The sequence below is a fragment of the Uranotaenia lowii genome, chromosome 3 (genome assembly GCF_029784155.1).
Source record: "Uranotaenia lowii strain MFRU-FL chromosome 3, ASM2978415v1, whole genome shotgun sequence".
Lineage (NCBI taxonomy): Eukaryota > Metazoa > Arthropoda > Insecta > Diptera > Culicidae > Uranotaenia > Uranotaenia lowii.
In genome coordinates this window covers 322,226,489-322,245,468 of record NC_073693.1, presented here as the reverse complement: position 1 = coordinate 322,245,468, position 18,980 = coordinate 322,226,489, and the positions used below count along the sequence as shown (strand labels likewise).

The 18,980-nt window shown below is 34.7% G+C and overlaps 1 protein-coding gene across 1 annotated transcript; it reads left to right on the top strand.

Annotated features, from left to right (window-relative positions):
- Positions 1-432: 432 nt before the first annotated feature.
- On the top strand, positions 433-13,467 carry LOC129753795 (uncharacterized). The gene is made up of 3 exons (XM_055749643.1): positions 433-518; positions 8,658-9,805; positions 13,433-13,467. Exons 1-3 carry the CDS (start codon positions 433-435, stop codon positions 13,465-13,467), a joined length of 1,269 nt encoding a protein of 422 aa, XP_055605618.1.
- The last annotated feature ends 5,513 nt before the right edge of the window (positions 13,468-18,980 follow it).

Here is an 18,980-nt window from a genome sequence, read left to right as displayed (position 1 = left end):
CATAAAATAGGAAATTCTAAGAAAACCTATCCGATTAATATTTATGTATGTGTACAGAAAATAATCGTCTGTACTTTGTTATAGAAAAGCCGTTCAAGGCTGATTGTTATTTAACCGTGACGTCCATCTGAAACACTCTTTCTTTCCTGTTCTTCTTAGAGCACTGTTCCCCAATGCTAAACTTACACTTGTTCTTAAGGCTAAACAGTTCATGATATTGGCCTTTCCGTTTTTTTCCTTATTCCGATACTGTGCTAGTAGGTATCTAGCTACACATTTTCGTATCGTTGGTGAGTAAAAATATAAACGATATACCTACCTTTTACTCTTCTTTCCATCGCAAATGTTCGGCCCAACATTGAAACCTAGGAAAAGTTGCTACCGGTCTCGGGAATTTTTCCCCAAATATGGTACCACAAGAGAGGAAATGCCATGAATTTCAAATCCGGAGCTTGCTGGCTGGCTGAAGTTGGTCCGTCTGTTTTGGATTCCCTGGTGCCGACTGAAGTTGGTATTCGGTAGGTGGTGGGTGGGTGGACGAAAGGTGGGCAAGATGTGTTGATTCGGTAAAGCGTATCATTTGATCGGTTGCTTTGGTACAACAAGCAGGGAAATCCGCCGATGACCGCGACCGCGATGGAAGAACAAGGATAGCTAGGGATGTCCCGATATAGCAATCGCACCAACACAATCTAAGAACCGCTTCATACGTAATCGGCAAGCAAAAATGCTACGCGTTAAAGTTGTGAGCGGCAGGGTTGCCAAGTTTTGAGCTCGCTAAATTACAAATTAACTATTTCTGCGACGAGATGTATCTCAGTAACAAATATGATATTGGTATCTGTGTCTTTCAATGTCCTTAATTTTTTAACAGCAATAATTTCAACTGAATAGGTCTAATGATTAGGGTTTAATTTGGTAAAAAAATAACTCACTGGTGCTACTGAATACACGAACAACAAATTTACCCACATGACTTCATGCCAGTGAACATAGCAGCAGTAATAGCACACCCTCTCGTTTGATAACCAGAGAGAAAATAACACCTCTTATGCTCGACGAATCAAACACATGTTAAATCAGACAGGCCACGCCGCTTATATTGAATGTTAACGATCTGATGTATGCCGACGTTAGGGTGGTTCAAGTTTCAATAGTGCTCAAAATCGGAGTGCTTTAACACGTTCGTCGCCAAGTGTCAACCACTCCAAATATCAACACGGGAATATTGGTTTGATTGAAAATTATAACGAATCATTCAGAAACTCTTAACTGTTCTCTAGCCGAAATTTGAAACTGAAATGTTATAGTTTTTTAGAATCGGGAGATGAAATTACAGTAGCTAATTTTGTAACTATATCCTATTTTTGTTCTGACTTTCAAGTTGCATTTGAAGCTATTGCATATGCGAATTTGAAATCCTTCGTTTCTGCCGTGATATTCCTAAGTAACGTATACATCAATTTTTCGTTTTCGCCAATAAAATCGTTTCTTCTCTTTTTCTGCAATAATTTATCATTCTGGGACTTTCAATGAAATATGATCTGTAAAATATATGTAAAAATGTTAAATTTGTTACTTTGCGTACAATTGCTTCAAATTCACTTTAACGTATAGGTAAACGTTGAGTTTCTTTGAACGATTATCCGACGAAGTGACGTTTATCCATAGTTTCTGAATTAGTAGCGCAGCTTTCTTATGACCTACAGAAGTGTGATTTGGCATATATGCTCATTTTTACCATAAATGATAAAATACGTTTCCATTTTGAAAATATTATTTTTTTAAAAAAGGTCATCTTCAAAGCAAATACTGCTTCAGCAATATTGATGGTATTATACATTGGATTTCATCGAAATCTGCACACGAAAATTTTCCAGAACTTCCAATTGAATTTTATATTTGTGGTCGGTGCAAAAGGAATCAATTACTATTTTTTGCGTTATTGTTTATTATGCATCGGATTGAGATGAAAATCATGAGGTCATTGGGGTTTCGTGGAACAGTCAATTGAATTTATTTATTGAAATATTTGTCAAAGGCTTACTTATATTGTGGTCTACATAAACTATTCAATTTTTTGCGATAATTTGACTTTAAAAGTGTTTGATGAAAGTCTACCTACTGGTTTTGCTCGGCAGATAAACAAAATTTCGTCTGAGACCCATTTTTTCTGGTTTATCGAGTGAGTTTTTCATGTAAAAGTGACAAGTTTTCATTATAATTCATTGTTAAATAATGTTGCTTTGAAAAACAAAATCAAATGCATTGTTCCAAAAACACATCATATTGATACATAAATTTGTGCTAAACAAAATTTTGGTTGAAGGCCATCACAACAGTCGTCAATATAAAGTATTGATTTATTTAGATATTTTGAAGATTTCCTGAGGATAAGCCACCCTATTCATGTAGAAGATTTTTAACTCAGCATTTTGAAAGTTCTGTGTAAGAGTAAAGAGTAAGGTTTATTCTTTTTAGCAGGCCCAAGCCCAATTGGAAGGTCCGGAGCGGAGATTGCAGGTTCAAGTCCTGCCGGTGAGCCGTTGTATCTTTTTCGAAAAATTCATGATATTTACGACTTATGTTCTTTCGTTCTTTGATAGCTTATGTTTCTTCAATTCTTTCCATCACCTACGAAAAAAAAACCCCTATGTCTCTTATTTGCTCCAAAATATGTTAGATTTTACATGTGTGCACGGAGAAAAAAATGAAGAGTTATTATCACTTGTATGTTTGTATGTATGAACTGAGAGTTTGTGTTCAATAATTGTAAAAATTTGCATTTGTATCAAATTTTATACAAAAATATCAAAATTGTAGCCATGGTAAAAGAATCTAATTTATGTTTTAAATCTCTATCGAGGTCAGAATGTAGTTTTGGGTTGGGTGAGTTGGGTTGATTCTAGATAATTTTTATTGTTTCTTTTGAAAATTTTGCTCGTATTTTTTATTCTTAAATTCATATTTTACTACTGTTAATATACTGCATAATAACCTGGATTTTTCAATTGTTTAAATAGTGATAATAACAATTTGGAAATAATTTTTAGATTTTATATGTGTCAAATTTTGAGGCATTAAAATAGTTTGAAAAGCGCACTGAATGCAGTAGAGTGTTAAAAATTCCCAAATGGTCGAGAAATGAACTCAATGACTTTCTGGACCAACCTTTTAAGGCAAAAGTATACCTTATTTTGTTATCATGTCTTGAAAATAAAATTTGGTATCATTTTGTCCGAATTAAGGTGGTATAATGCCAAAACTTGGGTTTCAATATTCATATGTGGATACCATAATCAAGTGTAGGTTTTCACTTAATTCTAAATGAAAGCTCGTTTTACCACCAGTTTAACATGAACACTTGAGAGCAAATTTTTGGTGTAGAATTAGATCAAAACTTGACATCGTTGTGCTTTCAAAATTCTTTGAAAAAGGCTGGCTAAACGAAGTATCAAAATAATTTCAGTGAAGCCAAAGTTTGGCAGATCTTTGCTATCCACATAAAGAAAATGGACGCCGAATATTGACATTGAATAACCTTGAACCTGAAAAAACGATAGTTTTTTCAAGACATGCAAAAAAAAAATGGAATGTTAATAGAACATAAAAAGAGAGATATGAACTCTGTTATTCATCCTAACTAGATCAATTAATATTCTGAAAAGCTATTTTTACAAAGATCTTAAGATCAAATGCTGTTTTTTAATAAATTGACCTATGAAATTTTTTTGACGTGACTTTACTTATATTCAGTTGTTTCGAATTGAGCTTACAGCACCTTTATCAAAATTCAAAAATAATCATAACCATACATCAAGTTTACAATTGATTGATAAAAAATTTAAAAAGAAACTCATTTCTTTGTTTGTGTTATATCTACTAACACACGACAAATTGTCAAAAACTATCAAAACATAAGTTCAAATATCAAACATCAAATTTCTGACCAACGACATAACTTCGAAGTACTTACCTTATTATTAATATCTTCTCCTAATTTAGTTCAATTTGAGGAAAATGCCGGAAACAAAAAATAAATAAGAATCCACCATTTTAAATGGTTTATTAGTAAACGCACAGAAGGCAGAAGGTAGAAGGTGTAACAAACTACCAAATTTTTGTGTGATTCCTGTATACATTTTTCAATTATACCACTAGGATTTCGAATTAAAAAATCGAATAAAAACATGCATTTTTGAGATAGGGCTGAAAATTCAGACTAAGAGTTTAGATAAATTTACCAGAGGTTAGGTGAATAGATTCAGATATTTAGAACTCAGCGCATTCGAAAATAAAATTTTGAGGTCTCCAATAAAAAACATCATTCAGTGTTCAATTTGAGAACCGAAATAAAATTTCATATTGCTTAGCATGATTAAGGTTAATCGGAATCTGTTTTAAGAACTTTAGAAGAATTATATTGGAATATCAATCTTATTCCGAAAATAAAATAAGCGCCAGAAGTTAAAATTTAAATTTGAATAATGAATTCAAACTTGAATTTAAGTTCATTTATGGATCGGTAATTCAATACGAAATTCATCGCGCATGATTATGTTTCAAGCTTCAGAATTAAGGAGCAAGATTTTTACAGTAAAATTGAATAATTCAACTTGAAATTTTAAAAGTATTATATACATCATATCAAAACTATAATTTGTCTCATGCAAATAATAAAAATAATGTGTTTCCCTTATAATAGGCGAAGATGATGTGAAAGACTGAAAAGAAGGTAACAATTTTCGGTTAAGGTTAGGACAACTAGAGTTATTTTCTTACCGTATTACCATCACCAGATTCTGAAAAACTTTTGAGTTTAAAGATTAATCTTAACAAAATTAAGTCATCTCACACTTTTACGTTCAACTTGCGTTAAAATATCATCGTATTTGGTCAAAAAATTTGATAAACATATTTATTTACGCATTTTGAAACAGGGAAAACAATAAAATCTCAATCAGGAAAACCGGGAAGACCGGGAATTTGAAAATGGAAACTCGCTGGCACCCTGTATAAGACATGAGACATAAGACATGAGACATAAGACATAAGACATGAGACATAAGACATGAGACATAAGACATGAGACATAAGACATGAAACATAGGACATGACACATACAGGGTGGCCAGCGAACCGGGAAAACCGGGATAACCGGGAAAAAACCGGGAATTGAAAATAGCACCGGGAAAACCGAGAAATAACCGGGAATTTGAAATCAAAACCGGGAAAAACTATCACCAGAAGAAATCATTTTTCCTTTTAATACCCATATACTCAATAGGAAAGTTCATCAAAAGAATCTTTTTTCAGAAGCTTTAAATACAAATTTTTCATTTTTTTTCTGTTATGATTCAACAAGAGATGGAGTTGCATGTTTTCGTGTCCCAATTGAGTTTTTTCTTTGAATATTAGAAATAATCAGCCATAAGATTCCGAATTTAGAAAATCTGTTTCAAATAATTAAATTAAAAATAGAATTTTGACCTTTTATTAAAAATTCAAATATGATATTCAGAAACAATATTCATATGTGATTTGTCGACTTTCAACGGATTATTGGTATGCTTTTTCGGTCAGCAGTTTAACAAAAACGACTATTGCTTATCAGTGTTCCGAATATCACTCAATTCTCATGAGAAACACTGAAAAGTTTTCAACAGCGAAAGTAAAACCTAAATTGTCGGTTGGTTTATCTCCCAATGGGGCAAAGATTGTGTTCGACAGCGCTGCTCCGAGAATCAAAGAAATAAAATTTGAAAGAGAGACGTTTCTTCTCCAGTTGGAATTCTCAACTGAGTGAGGAGCTACCTGATTTTCAGTTTCTTTTTTCAGTCAATAACTTTCCTTGCTCAATCACTCACTCACTCACTCGTTTACTGATCGATGATCGAATGCTGTCTGCCTGATACATCTTGCTTTGTTGTTGCTGTTGTTGGGGAGGATTAAAATAGTCATTCAAACACGCAGGCAGTACGTATGAACATATGTTTCTGCCGCTTTGTCAGAAAGTACGCAGGCAGTATGAACCGATGCAAGGCCGCATTGATTGAGTTTGAGTGAGTGAGTGAGTGGATTTTCGAATTGGATCTTGTATCAGTCAGTGTCTCAATCACTTCTGATACACCAGGTAGTGAGCTTGAGAGATCGACTTAGATGCGAGTCCGCTCTCGCTTTTGAATCTTGTTTACATTGACTTCGCATTGTCGCTCCCCGATTCTCTAGGGAACAACAGGCAGCAGCAATCGGCTTTGAATGTTTCCAACTAGAAACCTATCATGAGTGTTTCTTCCGAGTGATTTTCGGAAAACTGTTGCTTATGATTCCAAGGATGGATCAAGAATTAAAACGTTTTGGAATGCTAAATAAGAAGCCGTTGTTGCTATTTATTTCACTGTTAGCCGAAAAAGTATCACGCAGAATTGATGTTCAAAATTCTGGTAAAAGTTTAAAAATCTGAATTTATTTTCGATCTGAATTCAAAGTTCAGGTCGAAAATTCAAATTAAGAGATCGGATTGAAACTTCTATTATTTATACAGAAGTCTGACTCAAAATGCAGATGAAGAATTCATATTCAGAATTCAGGTTTTAGGTTAAGATTTCTGATTAAAAACTCAGACTAAAATTTTAAATTTACAATTTAAGAAAAAGATTGAAATACAATTTTCAAAAAAATATACAGCTTCATAATCAGAGTCTGTTTTTAGAATTTCTGTGGAAAAGATAAACTTTTGAAAAACAAATCAATTTATGCAACTAAAATTAACCTAGATTTTTAAGCTGGAAACTTAAAATAGAAATTAAAAATTAAAATTCTTTTTTCAAATTACATAGGATTTTTCAATCCTAAATTCGAAATTTTTCAATCACTTCTATTTTAAGTGAAATGTCGTTTGGAAGCTCTAAACCTCGTCAGTTCTGAGTAAAATCGATATTGATTAATTGATGAGCTAATAAATCTATATGAGGCCTTCAGAGTCAAAAGAGTATAAGTGCAAAAATGTTAGATTTCGAGTTAACACCGTCAATCTTTTATTCATCTTTCAAACTTTATTTTGTGTTTTTTTTTAGATTTCAAGAATTTTATTTTTATATGTTAACATTCGAAAAAAAGTATTTTTTTTTTAATATACGGAAAATAACCAAACACCACATCTTCAATGCGTGTTTTCTCGAAATTATACCCCTTTAGATCAAAAGGCCTTACAATTTCTATAAACTTATGTTGCCCTCGAGTCTAGGAAATTTTCGTGTTTTACAGAATCAATACAATTCACGATTTTCAATCAAATTGATATGGCAAAAAATCTAAATTTTTGAAATCCTTCGAATGTTGTTCAGTTTTTCTAAAAAAGAAAAAAATATAATATTGAAATTTAAATCCGATTCATTATCTTTTATCTTAAAAATTGTAGAATGTTTTTTCTACGGTATAGAAAGTATGTATCTGGGTATGTTGAAACCGGGAAAAAGATTGAAATATTGATCAGGAAAACCGGGAAAAACCGGGAATTCGATTATGGACATCCGCTGGCCACCCTGCACATAAGACATGAGACATAAGATTTGAATCCTGAGATTTGGGATCGTGAGCAGGGGTGCCAGGTGGTTTCGTCAAAAATCAGGACAACGCGAAGTAAAAAATCAGGATTTTTCAGGACACCTCTTGATTCATGAAAATAATAAAGATTTCTGCTTAGATTGCATAAATAAAGGCGCAATACAGGCGCTGTAAACGCCTTGATTTATGCAACAACAGTACGCAGCTTGTTTGCTGGCATATAGTTCATATCGAAAAACATTATTTAAATATCATCTGAACCGAAGATTACCATCTGTTAAATGGGTTTAGCTATTTTATAACCTATTTTTTCGATTTTCTCATAGTACAATTACAAATTCGACCATATTTAGGAAGTTTTTATGAAAATCAGGACATTTCAGGGACAAATTTTCAAAAATCAGGACAACTCGACAGTTTTTGAAAAATCAGGACGGTCTCTCGAAAATCAGGATCCTGATCAAATCCTGATAAATCAGGACACCTGGCACCTCTGATCGTGAGACCTGATACCAAGGTTGCCGAAATCACAGAAAAATCTTTAATTTCACAGAATTATTAACAATTTTTTATCACAGAGTCTCTTTATAAATTTGGGATTTCAACTTCGAATTGGAAAAATACGGTAAGATTGGTAATATGAACAGTTTTCTCTCAAATAATATGTCAAAAGACCCAATTTTTCATCACTTTTGAATGAAATTGATAGAAATAACATCACAGAAAATCATAATATTTTTGCAACAGCACTGATTTATTTTCGGCAAGCTTGTAAGTGAGATGAGAAACCTGAATTATGAAACGTGAGATAAGGGTTGCTAGCGAACCGGGAATACCGGGAAAAACCGGGAATTTCATCGCGTTACCGGGAACCCGGGAAAAAATCGGGAATTTTGGCACTCTGTTGTGGTATGAGCCTACTTGGTTGAATGATTCAACTGAATCAAAGCAATCGAAAGATTCCTTTTAATTCAACCACGGTAAATGAAAAGTTCATATACCAGTATTTCGATAGCAACTTACTACCTTCTTCAGTGAACGTTTTCGATCGATGGATGTGTATCGTGTCCCTCCCTAATTACTCCTGTTAGTCATAAAGTGGTGGTAAATGACAAAGTGCCATCGAAATTGGTGAAGAAACTCGAAAGTGGTTTCATAAAAGACAGTGTTGAGAAGTTGTATGCACAACTTAACATCAAAACGTTGAAGTGCTACGCATTGCATTTGAAGCTGGCCAGGGACTACCCGATCGAGTTCCCTGCGTTTCTGACGAAGGTCAAGGTGGCGGAAAAGTGCGAGGAAAGGCGTAAGGAAAGGGTGCTACGGAATAAGTTGGAGCTACTGAAGGCGAGGCAGCCGCCCCGGAACTACGAGAAACCCAGCGTGGCGGTACTGGATGGTTTTGTGGTGAATCGATCGAAGGAAGAGTTCACCGACAAACAGATCGATCTACTCAACAAAGGTCTAAACTACGCGGTGTCGAGGAAACCAAGGATGGACCAGATAATCATCGATGTAGAGACGGCTATTAGGTCCAGTAAGCTGTCCACGGCCCAGAAGGATTGCGCCAGAGCCGAAGTGGCAGATGTCTTGAGAAAGGGCATCAATGGGAAATCCAACGTCGAGGAAATCCAGATAGCGAAAGAACTTAGGAGAAAGGAGGTGTTCTACGTCAAGGCGGACAAAGGGAATTCGGTGGTCATCATGGACAAAACGGATTACAACGGATTGATGCAGGCCAATATCGATGAAGGACCGTATCGAGTACGAAGAGAGGACCCACTACCGGAGATGGTTAAGGAGGTGGAAAAAACGCTGAAAGACTGTGGACCGATCTTAGGGTTTGCGCCGGGCGCCCTGAAAGTGTCTACCCCAATCGTCCCTAGAATCAAAGGTCTACCGAAGATTCACAAACCAGGGAATGAGATGAGGGAGATAATTTCGGGAGTGAACGCGCCCACTGAAAAAGTGGCGAAGTGGTTACTGAACGAGTTTAAAAGGATGCCAAAACCTTTTAAAACGAGATCGGTAACCAACACCTTAGAGTTCGTGAACAGACTGCAGGCGTCGGGAGGCATAGAAGAGGACGAGGTCATGGTTTCCTTTGATGTTTCAGCTTTGTTTCCAAGTGTTCCCGTTAAAGAAGCTTCTAATCTGTTAGAAGATTGGTTGCTTCAACGACACAATGGGAGCACTTGGAAACTCAAAGTTAGAAACTACAAGAAATTGGTGGACTTGTGTATGGGACAAACCTTCTTTAAATTTAGAGATTTGTTCTATAGACAAACAAAGGGGGCACCAATGGGAAATCCTCTGTCTCCATTCTTGTGTGAACTGTTTATGGCTCATTTGGAGGAGACTCTTGAAAATCAAGATGTATTACCCGAAAAATGGTGGAGATACGTCGATGACATTTTTTGTGTAGTAAACAAAGATTTTCTAGAAGAACTTCTAACATCCATAAACGGTTTGCATAAGAATATTAAATTCACTTGCGAAATAGAAGAAGACAGGAAATTACCTTTTCTGGATGTTCTGGTAAGGAGAGATGATGGCCTATTCCAATTCGAAATCTACAGAAAGCCGACAAACACCATGAGAGTAATACCGAGCACCTCGAACCACTCGTTCCAGCATAAGATGGCGGCGTTCCACCACATGATCCATCGGATGAACTCCATTCCCCTATCAACTGAAGGAAGAGAAAAGGAACTTCAATATATTTTCCAAACGGCTAATAAAAATGGATACCAAAGTAGATCCATTCAAGCCATTATAAGGAAGAAAGAAAGATTGCTTCAACGGAAATCTTTCACTACTTTAACTCCTATTCAGAAGGAGTTTCAACGAAGGTCCATGGAGTTCAACAGTGTCAACGCAGTCGAATTGCGACACAAGTTGACAAAGTTCGATATTGAACTAGTGTTCACTAGCTCTAATAATCAACTGAAATCCATCTTAGGATCGACAAAAGATCCAGTGGAGCTCCTTCATAGATCTGGTGTGTACAAAATCAGTTGTTCCGACTGTGATAAGGTGTACATTGGACAAACTAAAAGGAAGTTGATTGGTAGATTCGAGGAACACATGGCTATAGCTAGATCTGACTCAAAGAAGAAAATTCTTCCTTTACAGAATCCTAGATCTGCAGTAGCTTTACACATGTGTGAATCTGGTCACTCTATTGATCGAGGAAATGTCTCGCTGATCCGGTCTTTGAATAGTAATTCGCTTAAATTGGATGTTGCTGAAAGCATTGAAATCTTCAATGAAAAATCAGTTCATCTCTTAAACGGAGACACCGGACCAGGGAACACTTGGTTGTTCAAATTCTTAGGTAAAAAGAAATACAATAATTTACCTGACAATGCCCAAAAACGGGTACAAAATAATTTAGCACTACCAGAAAACACCCAGAATAGGGTAGGTAGACCCAAAAAACAGACAACGGCACAACTGCCGAGCATTCGGAGGTTTCTGCTACCTAGTAGTAGCTTACCTCACTGAAGAAGGTAGTAAGTTGCTATCGAAATACTGGTATATGAACTTTTCATTTACCGTGGTTGAATTAAAAGGAATCTTTCGATTGCTTTGATTCAATTTTGGCACCTGACCTGGAAAATTGACATTTTATTCACAGAATTTTTATAAATTTAAGAGTTGTTTATGACAGTTTCGATATAGATTTATATCATTAACGCTTATTTTCGTTCATTAGTAAACATATGATTTTTGAGTCGCTTTTTAGCTAATTGCGGAGCAAAATAAGATATCTCTTATTCTTTTATCTCCGCAAGCGTACTATACTTACAAGCATAACTCAAATGTTATAAATTTAATAATGAAACTGTTATCGACAAAACATACTACAGTCGAATCTGGATAAGTGAGAGTCCAAAAGACTGATTTTTTTTCGCTTAAAGAGATTTCTAACATAACCAGCGTTTATAGAGGATCAGCAACATACAATTGCATTAAAGTGATCGCTTGACGCTGGAATTTATGTCGAATGTAAAAATTTTATCGATAACAAGCTTCTGTCTTAATATAACTGCATTCAGATATTAACTAACTAAGTATTTTCCTGCATTCTGATGATTTGAAGTTTTGTAAGACAAATTCAAGTTGAAAAGCTGATTTCACATTATAGTTCGATGTATTTTTTTTTTTACATATTTCTAAAACTACAATTTTTTTTTTCTAAAACTTCATAATTTTTTTTTTGATATTTTCAAAGTGGCTCAAAGTACTACATTACAGTTTCAAGATCAATTTAAACGGATTTATTCTTGCCAAATTATTCAAATTGTGGAGAAAAAAAACGAATAGATGCCAATTTCGTTAGATTCGTTTAAAAAAAAATCATGAAAACCTGTCAAAAGACTACGTATTGTTAGAATTGTTAGAAATTTGAGACACTTTACATTGAATTTTTTTTATTCACTATGATTTTATATTAAAAATCGAGTAGAATCAAAGGGAAAATCATCATTTTTAACCGGAAAAAACCGGGGGAAATCTGAGAAAAGCTTTAAAGTTATCAGCACTAAACGAACACAAACACATACAGGATCTCAATGAAACATGATGTTTCCTCGAAGAGATTCCTTTTACTTAATTCTAAGCGTACATCTTTCGAGGATATGATGGCTAGCATCTTACAAATGCTAAGACCACCAACCCACCGAAAGTGTACTATGTATGCCGTGACCGGGATTCGATCTCATACCCCCTGGCTTAGAAGACTTGAAGGCTATCCTCTACGCCACGGGCGGCTAGGCCAGGCAGGGCCCAGTCGCCGTTCGTAACTGAACTCAACTGAACTGAATTGAACCAGCTACATAAAACATACACACAACATTCGTATCCCATCGACGGGAGTGAAGTGAAGTGAAGGTAGAACAGTGAGTAAAAAGTGGCCACACCAGCACGACCCAGCACATCAGCAGCCAAGTGAATCAAACAGCAAAAGCCAGGCTTTGGAATCTCAAAACAAAAAAAATGCTAGCAACCCTGTGAGATGTAAGCAAGGTTGCCGAAATCACTGAAAAATCTTTAATTTGACAGCATTTTGAGCTAATTTTCATCACATAATCTGTGTCACAAACCACAGAATTTTCTGAAAAACACTGATTTCACAGATTTTTGAGAAACTTATTGAAATTTTCAGTGTCAGGTGTTTTATCAAATCAAACGTTACAGTTCAAACCTAACACCAATTCAGTGTTCAACCCAGATGAAGAATAACCAGCATCAGTTTTGAAAGGTTGATGAGTTACATGTTTATTCGGAATTTTGTCACAGAATTATGCCCAAATATCACAGAATTCGAGAATTAATATAATCGAAAACATGGATTTAGAAATAACACCAGTCTCATGATCGAACATCGCAATTCTCGCCTCTCATGTCCCATGTCTCACGTATAACTTCTCACTTCTCATGATTCACGACTCTCTTCTCATAACATAAGCTTCACTTCTCACGTCTCATTTCCCATGTCTCATTTTTCATGTCTCAATTCTCATTTTTCCCATCTCACTTCTCATGTCTCATTTCCATCTGCTTGCGTTTTATTTATTAATTCTCACGCCTCATTTCTCACGGCTAATGTCACAGTTCTCATTCCTTACGTATCACTTCTCTTGTCTCACGTATCCTGACTCCTGTGACATGTCTTAGCTCTCGCTCAGGTCTTAAGTCTCATGTCTTTGGCCGCATGTCTCAAGTTAAATGTTTTATTGTGTCAAGTTGCTAGGTTCGGATCAGCACTGTACGTATACCCGTGTAAAAACCTTGGTGTATATATCCGCTAGAAATAAAATTGATTGCTAATTAAATTAAAATATTTGCCTTATGGTTACAGTGCAGTGGTTAGAAATGAGTACGATAGATGATTAATAGCAATACTTCTATGATAAAGTATCAAGATTGCTAGATTCAGGACTCATGCTCATGCTCGTACCACCCTAAAATTGACTGCAAGTAAAAGCAGAACACAGAAAAAAAATCCGGGGTCCACCTCGTCGTAGCTTGTGCTGGTTTGGTTGAACATTCCTAAATGCGGGAGAGAGCATGCGAGTGTATTCAATATACCCCGATTATTGGAGGCAGAAACAGCAGCAAGCAAGCAAGCAACAATGAAATCATTCTCGGTAGGTCGGTTGTTGAAGATCTGCCGTGTCCGCCGTCGTACGGGGTAACCCTCGTTCGTTTGCTTGTGTTTGTGTGTATGGGTGGCAAAGTTGCCCGTTCGTTGGTTCCTTCCTGTATTGGTGCTAGGCTAGGCCAGGCAGGGCCCAGTCGCCGTTCGTAACTGAACTCAACTGAACTGAATTGAACCAGCTACATAAAACATACACACAACATTCGTATCCCATCGACGGGAGTGAAGTGAAGTGAAGGTAGAACCGTAGAACAGTGAGTAAAAAGTGGCCACACCAGCACGACCCAGCACATCAGCAGCCAAGTGAATCAAACAGCAAAAGCCAGGCTTTTGAGGAAGAGGCTAGCTCCCGAGAATCTATACGCGAAGTCTAGGGATTTGCTTTTTTTGCCGTGCTGCTACTTCTTTTGGTTTGAGTGGACCAACTGGGCTGATTCCACCGTCATACACGTTGCGGATTTTCCACACCCGGGCCAAGGAACTTTCCAAGGAAAATGTGTTTCCTAAACGGGCGGAGGGATTAAGATCATCAGCCACCCAGCATTTAGGAAAAAGTGCAGTTGAATTTGCAGTGCAGTGTTCGATTTCGTGAAGAAAGTCTGACGTAGCAAGTGTGTAGATGCTACGTAACGTGCCCTCGCGATAAGGAATACATTCAATGATATGCTTGTACTGCGGATTAACTATGCTGATAGCTTAAATCCCAAACCTTTTGCTCCCTTTCTGGAGGATTTAGATTACTAAACCGAAAATTTTGGGTGTTATCTTAACGCGGTTTGATGTGTTGTTGCATAAATGTTCCCGGCTCGGTGTAGATATTTTTGCCATCGCTGCTCCGTTGAAGGAGCATTCTATATAGTATAGTGAGTGAGTGGTTGCTCCCGCTGAGTATATTTTAAACCTGGCTGGCATATATCGGTCGATGTTCCAATGGGACATGAAAAAATCTGGATTGGAAACGTATTGAAGTGTCACAAAGTCACGTAACATAGCGAAAATTGAAAATTGTTTGAATTGGATACCTTGTTAAAATTTTCGGGATTGGTGTATAGCTAAGGTAGGTTAACATTTTTTTTATTTGCAAGAAGTAAATGAAATTTATTGGTTTTCCAATTTTTTTTCCTTGAAGTATACGTAATTTTTTAAAATTATCCTTAAAAATTGTCCACTTAGTAGAATACTAACTTGAGTATTCTAGAGCTAGATTGTCTGGTTTTTTTCGAGCTTGCCAGGATTTTAACGATAAAGTTTTGGAAGAGTCCGGATCAGCCCAATTGCCCAGATGCCTAGAATGACCCATAATTCACATCGGCAGGGTGGCCAGCAAACCGGGAAAACCGGAAATAAACCGGGAATTGAAATGGCACCGGGAAAACCGGGAATTTTTAATCGAAACCGGGAAAGTTCTTTATTGTTTTTCTGATACAAAAACTTATTGAACCCTAAAGTTCATTCATTTCATCATGATGAAAAATTTTTTTCACCCATAGTCGTTTATTTCAAGATGGGAATAACAAAAAAAAAAGATTTTTTTGAAGCATTTGAGTCATAATATTCTTGTGTGCCATTCACTTCACTCGTGTTGTGTTACCGGAGCCGGGGAAGGGAGCCGAAAATAAGTGAAAACAATTAAAATTCATACGTTGGAATCAGATTGTATTTTGACTAAATTTACATTCCGAAAACTATGATGTTCGAAACTTCTTTTTTTTTCATTAAAAAGGTTATGCTGAATCGAAACTTGAAAAAATAAGTAGTCACGTAACAAACATATTTGGAATGGGGGAACAATTTTGAGGAGTCCGACCAAAAAACCAAACAAATGAAAATGAACAAATAAAGATGAAATGTTAATATAACGGAAAAAAAATTGATATGAATTTAGTATTAATTCAGTCCTTAGTCACCTGTAAATGAACCAATTTTCTTAAAAAGTAAAATTTTACAGGTCTTTTTATCAAATCTCGAATGAGCTTTCAGCACGTCGTATGAAATAAAATTTAAACAAAGAGTTGAGGCAATTGCCTCGGGCTCCCCGAGGAAGAAACCAATTAAAAGCTTCGCTTAAAACAGTTAACAACCCCAAATCTAAAAGTTCAAAGCATATGAAATCTGAAACTAGGACGGGAGGCCTCCTTATGTAGAAAATAACCCAATGTTCATAATTCAGCGTACTATACACACAAGTTTTTTCCAAAGACCCGCTAGATCATGGGTGGCCAAATCATGGCCCGCGATCAACTTTTTGTGGCTGCGAAGCTCTTTTTGGAAAAGCCATGTTCTAAAAATTTATCGGTATTCTTGGTCTGTGTGTGTATATCATTTGGAAAAATATATCTCAATCTACTCTAACTCAATTCAAAACAAATATCTGAAAATTTCTTCGAAGTGATATAAGCCAAAAGGGTAAAAGTGTATAAAAACTAATTTCGAGAAAACACGCTTTTAAATTGTTGTGTTTGACAATTTTTCATACATTTTTCGAACATTTGCAATTTTTAATAATTTTGCAATAATTGTAAAATATCGAAAGGATATATTTAGAAAATTAAGACCAAATCTAAATATATTTTTATTGGCATCTTGCTCTGTATTTATGAACATCAATAAAGAAAAACTAGAAAGAATTTACAGTTGGATAGTAAAATTCAACTAAAACCGGTTTGGTACTGAGAAATACGAACGATTTTTTTAGCAAAATTATGACTTAAAAAAAGTGCAATGATTAAAAAAACTTAAATTCGTATTCATCCTGTTCATAGAAGGCTTTCCAAATTCACTTATCAAATCGAAATATTGAAAATTTTGGAAACAGTTGGATTGAGTTGCCATCCGTACTTTGAAAAATCTATATTATTTATGATGAACTAGAGTTCGTCGAGAAAAATATTCTTTTAAATGTTAAAAGCTTGTGAACGCTACTTTTTTTCAACAATACCATTCTTCGGGTTTTTTTAATTTGCCTATCAAATTTTTCGGTGAACTTAAAAACTTTGGTAAATGGGCGGTCGTTTTTATTATACCTCAGGACCATAAAATTGACTTTATGTTCATTGTAGTCACGTCATTTGACATTCCTGGGATGAATATAGGATGAGATTTTAAATGTCTTGAAAAGATTGACGTACATATGTTCATAAGGATAATTCATTTCGTATTTTGTAATATTTATACTATTTTTGAAATGGAGCAAAATTTGAAAATATATGCAAGAACAAAAACGACGTATCTGGCCGGAAAAATCCAGAATATTTCCATCTAAAAATTTGGCAAAATCCGGGCAATTGATTTCAAAATCGTCGACCGAAACTACAAATAAATAGTAAAAAAAACTTGCTAAAAAAAATGTCCATCAAAAGTTATCATAAGATTTTAAATCGTATTTAAAGCTTCCACAATTTTTTTTGCATGATTGGTTTTATGAAACATACTTAAAAATTCTTGATTTGGATGCATAAATAAAAAAAATTTACAATACAGCTTGTTTTTTTTTCGTTTTGTCAAAAACAGGTGAATAAATCCGAGCATTTTTCAATGAATATCAGATTTTTATAGCGTTTTCAAAAATGTGTTGATTTTTTTAATACTCAAGAATAATTAGTTTTTTTGGTCCGCCAGCCAATTTCTTTCAGTAATTTGGCCCACCTGTTGAAAATGTTGGCCACCCATGCGCTAAATGATGTAAAATTGGGCCACTGTAAGCTTTGTTTGGATACAGGGCCGTAGGAAAAACCGGCTCATGGGTGGTGGGGGGGTTGGTTTGATAATTTTTTTCCTAGAACATTTTTGCAAATGAAAAAAAAGTATAGATATGTACTGAGTACAAATTATTCAGTTTAAAGTTATTTTGCATTGTTGATTTAGTGTGCCAACTGCATCGTTGATAAAAGTGATACAATGATGTAGAAACGACTACAACCCAAACAAAAAAAAAAGGATTTAGAACGCTTCATTTAGAAAAAAAATTTTTTTTTACTCATTCTAATTAGCGAGCTAATTCTTTAAAACCACAAGCATATCGATTTTAAGCATGGGTGAAAATGTGTCAAATATTCTGAAATAAATGTAAAAAATTAGTGTTAAGAATCAAATAAGGTTGATTTTCTACTCTTGTAAACTCGATTAAAATTTAAGAACCTTTTATTTTGAAGTACCTGCAATATATGTAAATAATGTTTAATAAAAATTCCAGCTGAATTTTCACCTGAGGATTAAAAATAAGTTCAAAATTATAATTAATTAATAGGTATATATTTCAAAATTTAAATACTGTGATTAAAGTTTTCAAAATTAAAATCTAGATTTTTAAAAAATAAATTCTTAGAAATGAATCTAGATCCTTTCTTTCAAATGTGATTTTCACCAGGTTTATCTGAACTGACTTTGATTGAATTCAAAATTTCAATTTAATTCTATTTTAAATTTTATTTTTTCTTTCAAATTGAATATTTTATAAAATTCTAACATTGATATTTTAATATTTATTATGAAACTTGAATTTGAGCTAAATCGAGTGGCAATCTTAAATTTTTGTTCCAAGTCTGAATTCTGCATTATGAACCTTAATTCAAAACCTGAATCTAAATTCCAGATAAGAATTCCTATGAAAACCAAAAGGCGAAATTTGATTCTGAATTTGTGGTTTTCCAATATGATTTTTTTCAATTATTAATTCAAAATTGAACTTGTGAATGGAAATTAAATTGTAAATGGTAAAATTTCTTCACATTTTTCGATTCTGTACTCATGAAATTATCTTATGTTTGAACTCCACAAATAAATTGAGGATAAAATTTTCAGACTCAAATCTTAAAAATGGTTTCAATTTTGAACATTGAAGAAACTGATCTAAACTTATAATCAAGCAAAATAAACTGGATACTTACTAGATATTTTTTCGTAAGTTTCCGGGCTGAGCAAATCCAGGTAATTTCATCTTAAAACCTGGCAAAATAAGGGCATATTGTTTCCCAATTTTCTCAAAAATCCAGCCAATATGCAGGAAAATTTCGGAACTATTCCATTAAATTCAACATGAAAAACACGTGGAAAACTCTTTTTATTTTATCGAAACACATCAGCCGATTCAAAATCATATTAAGGCTACCAAAAATTGTTTGTGTTTATTTTGACAAAATTTGTTAGAAAAAAAATAGGAAGACGCTAGATACATAATTCTTAGAACTTAACTGGAATTTTCGTTTGTTTTTGCAAGTAGAGTTAAAGAATCTAGTCAAAATCCGGATAA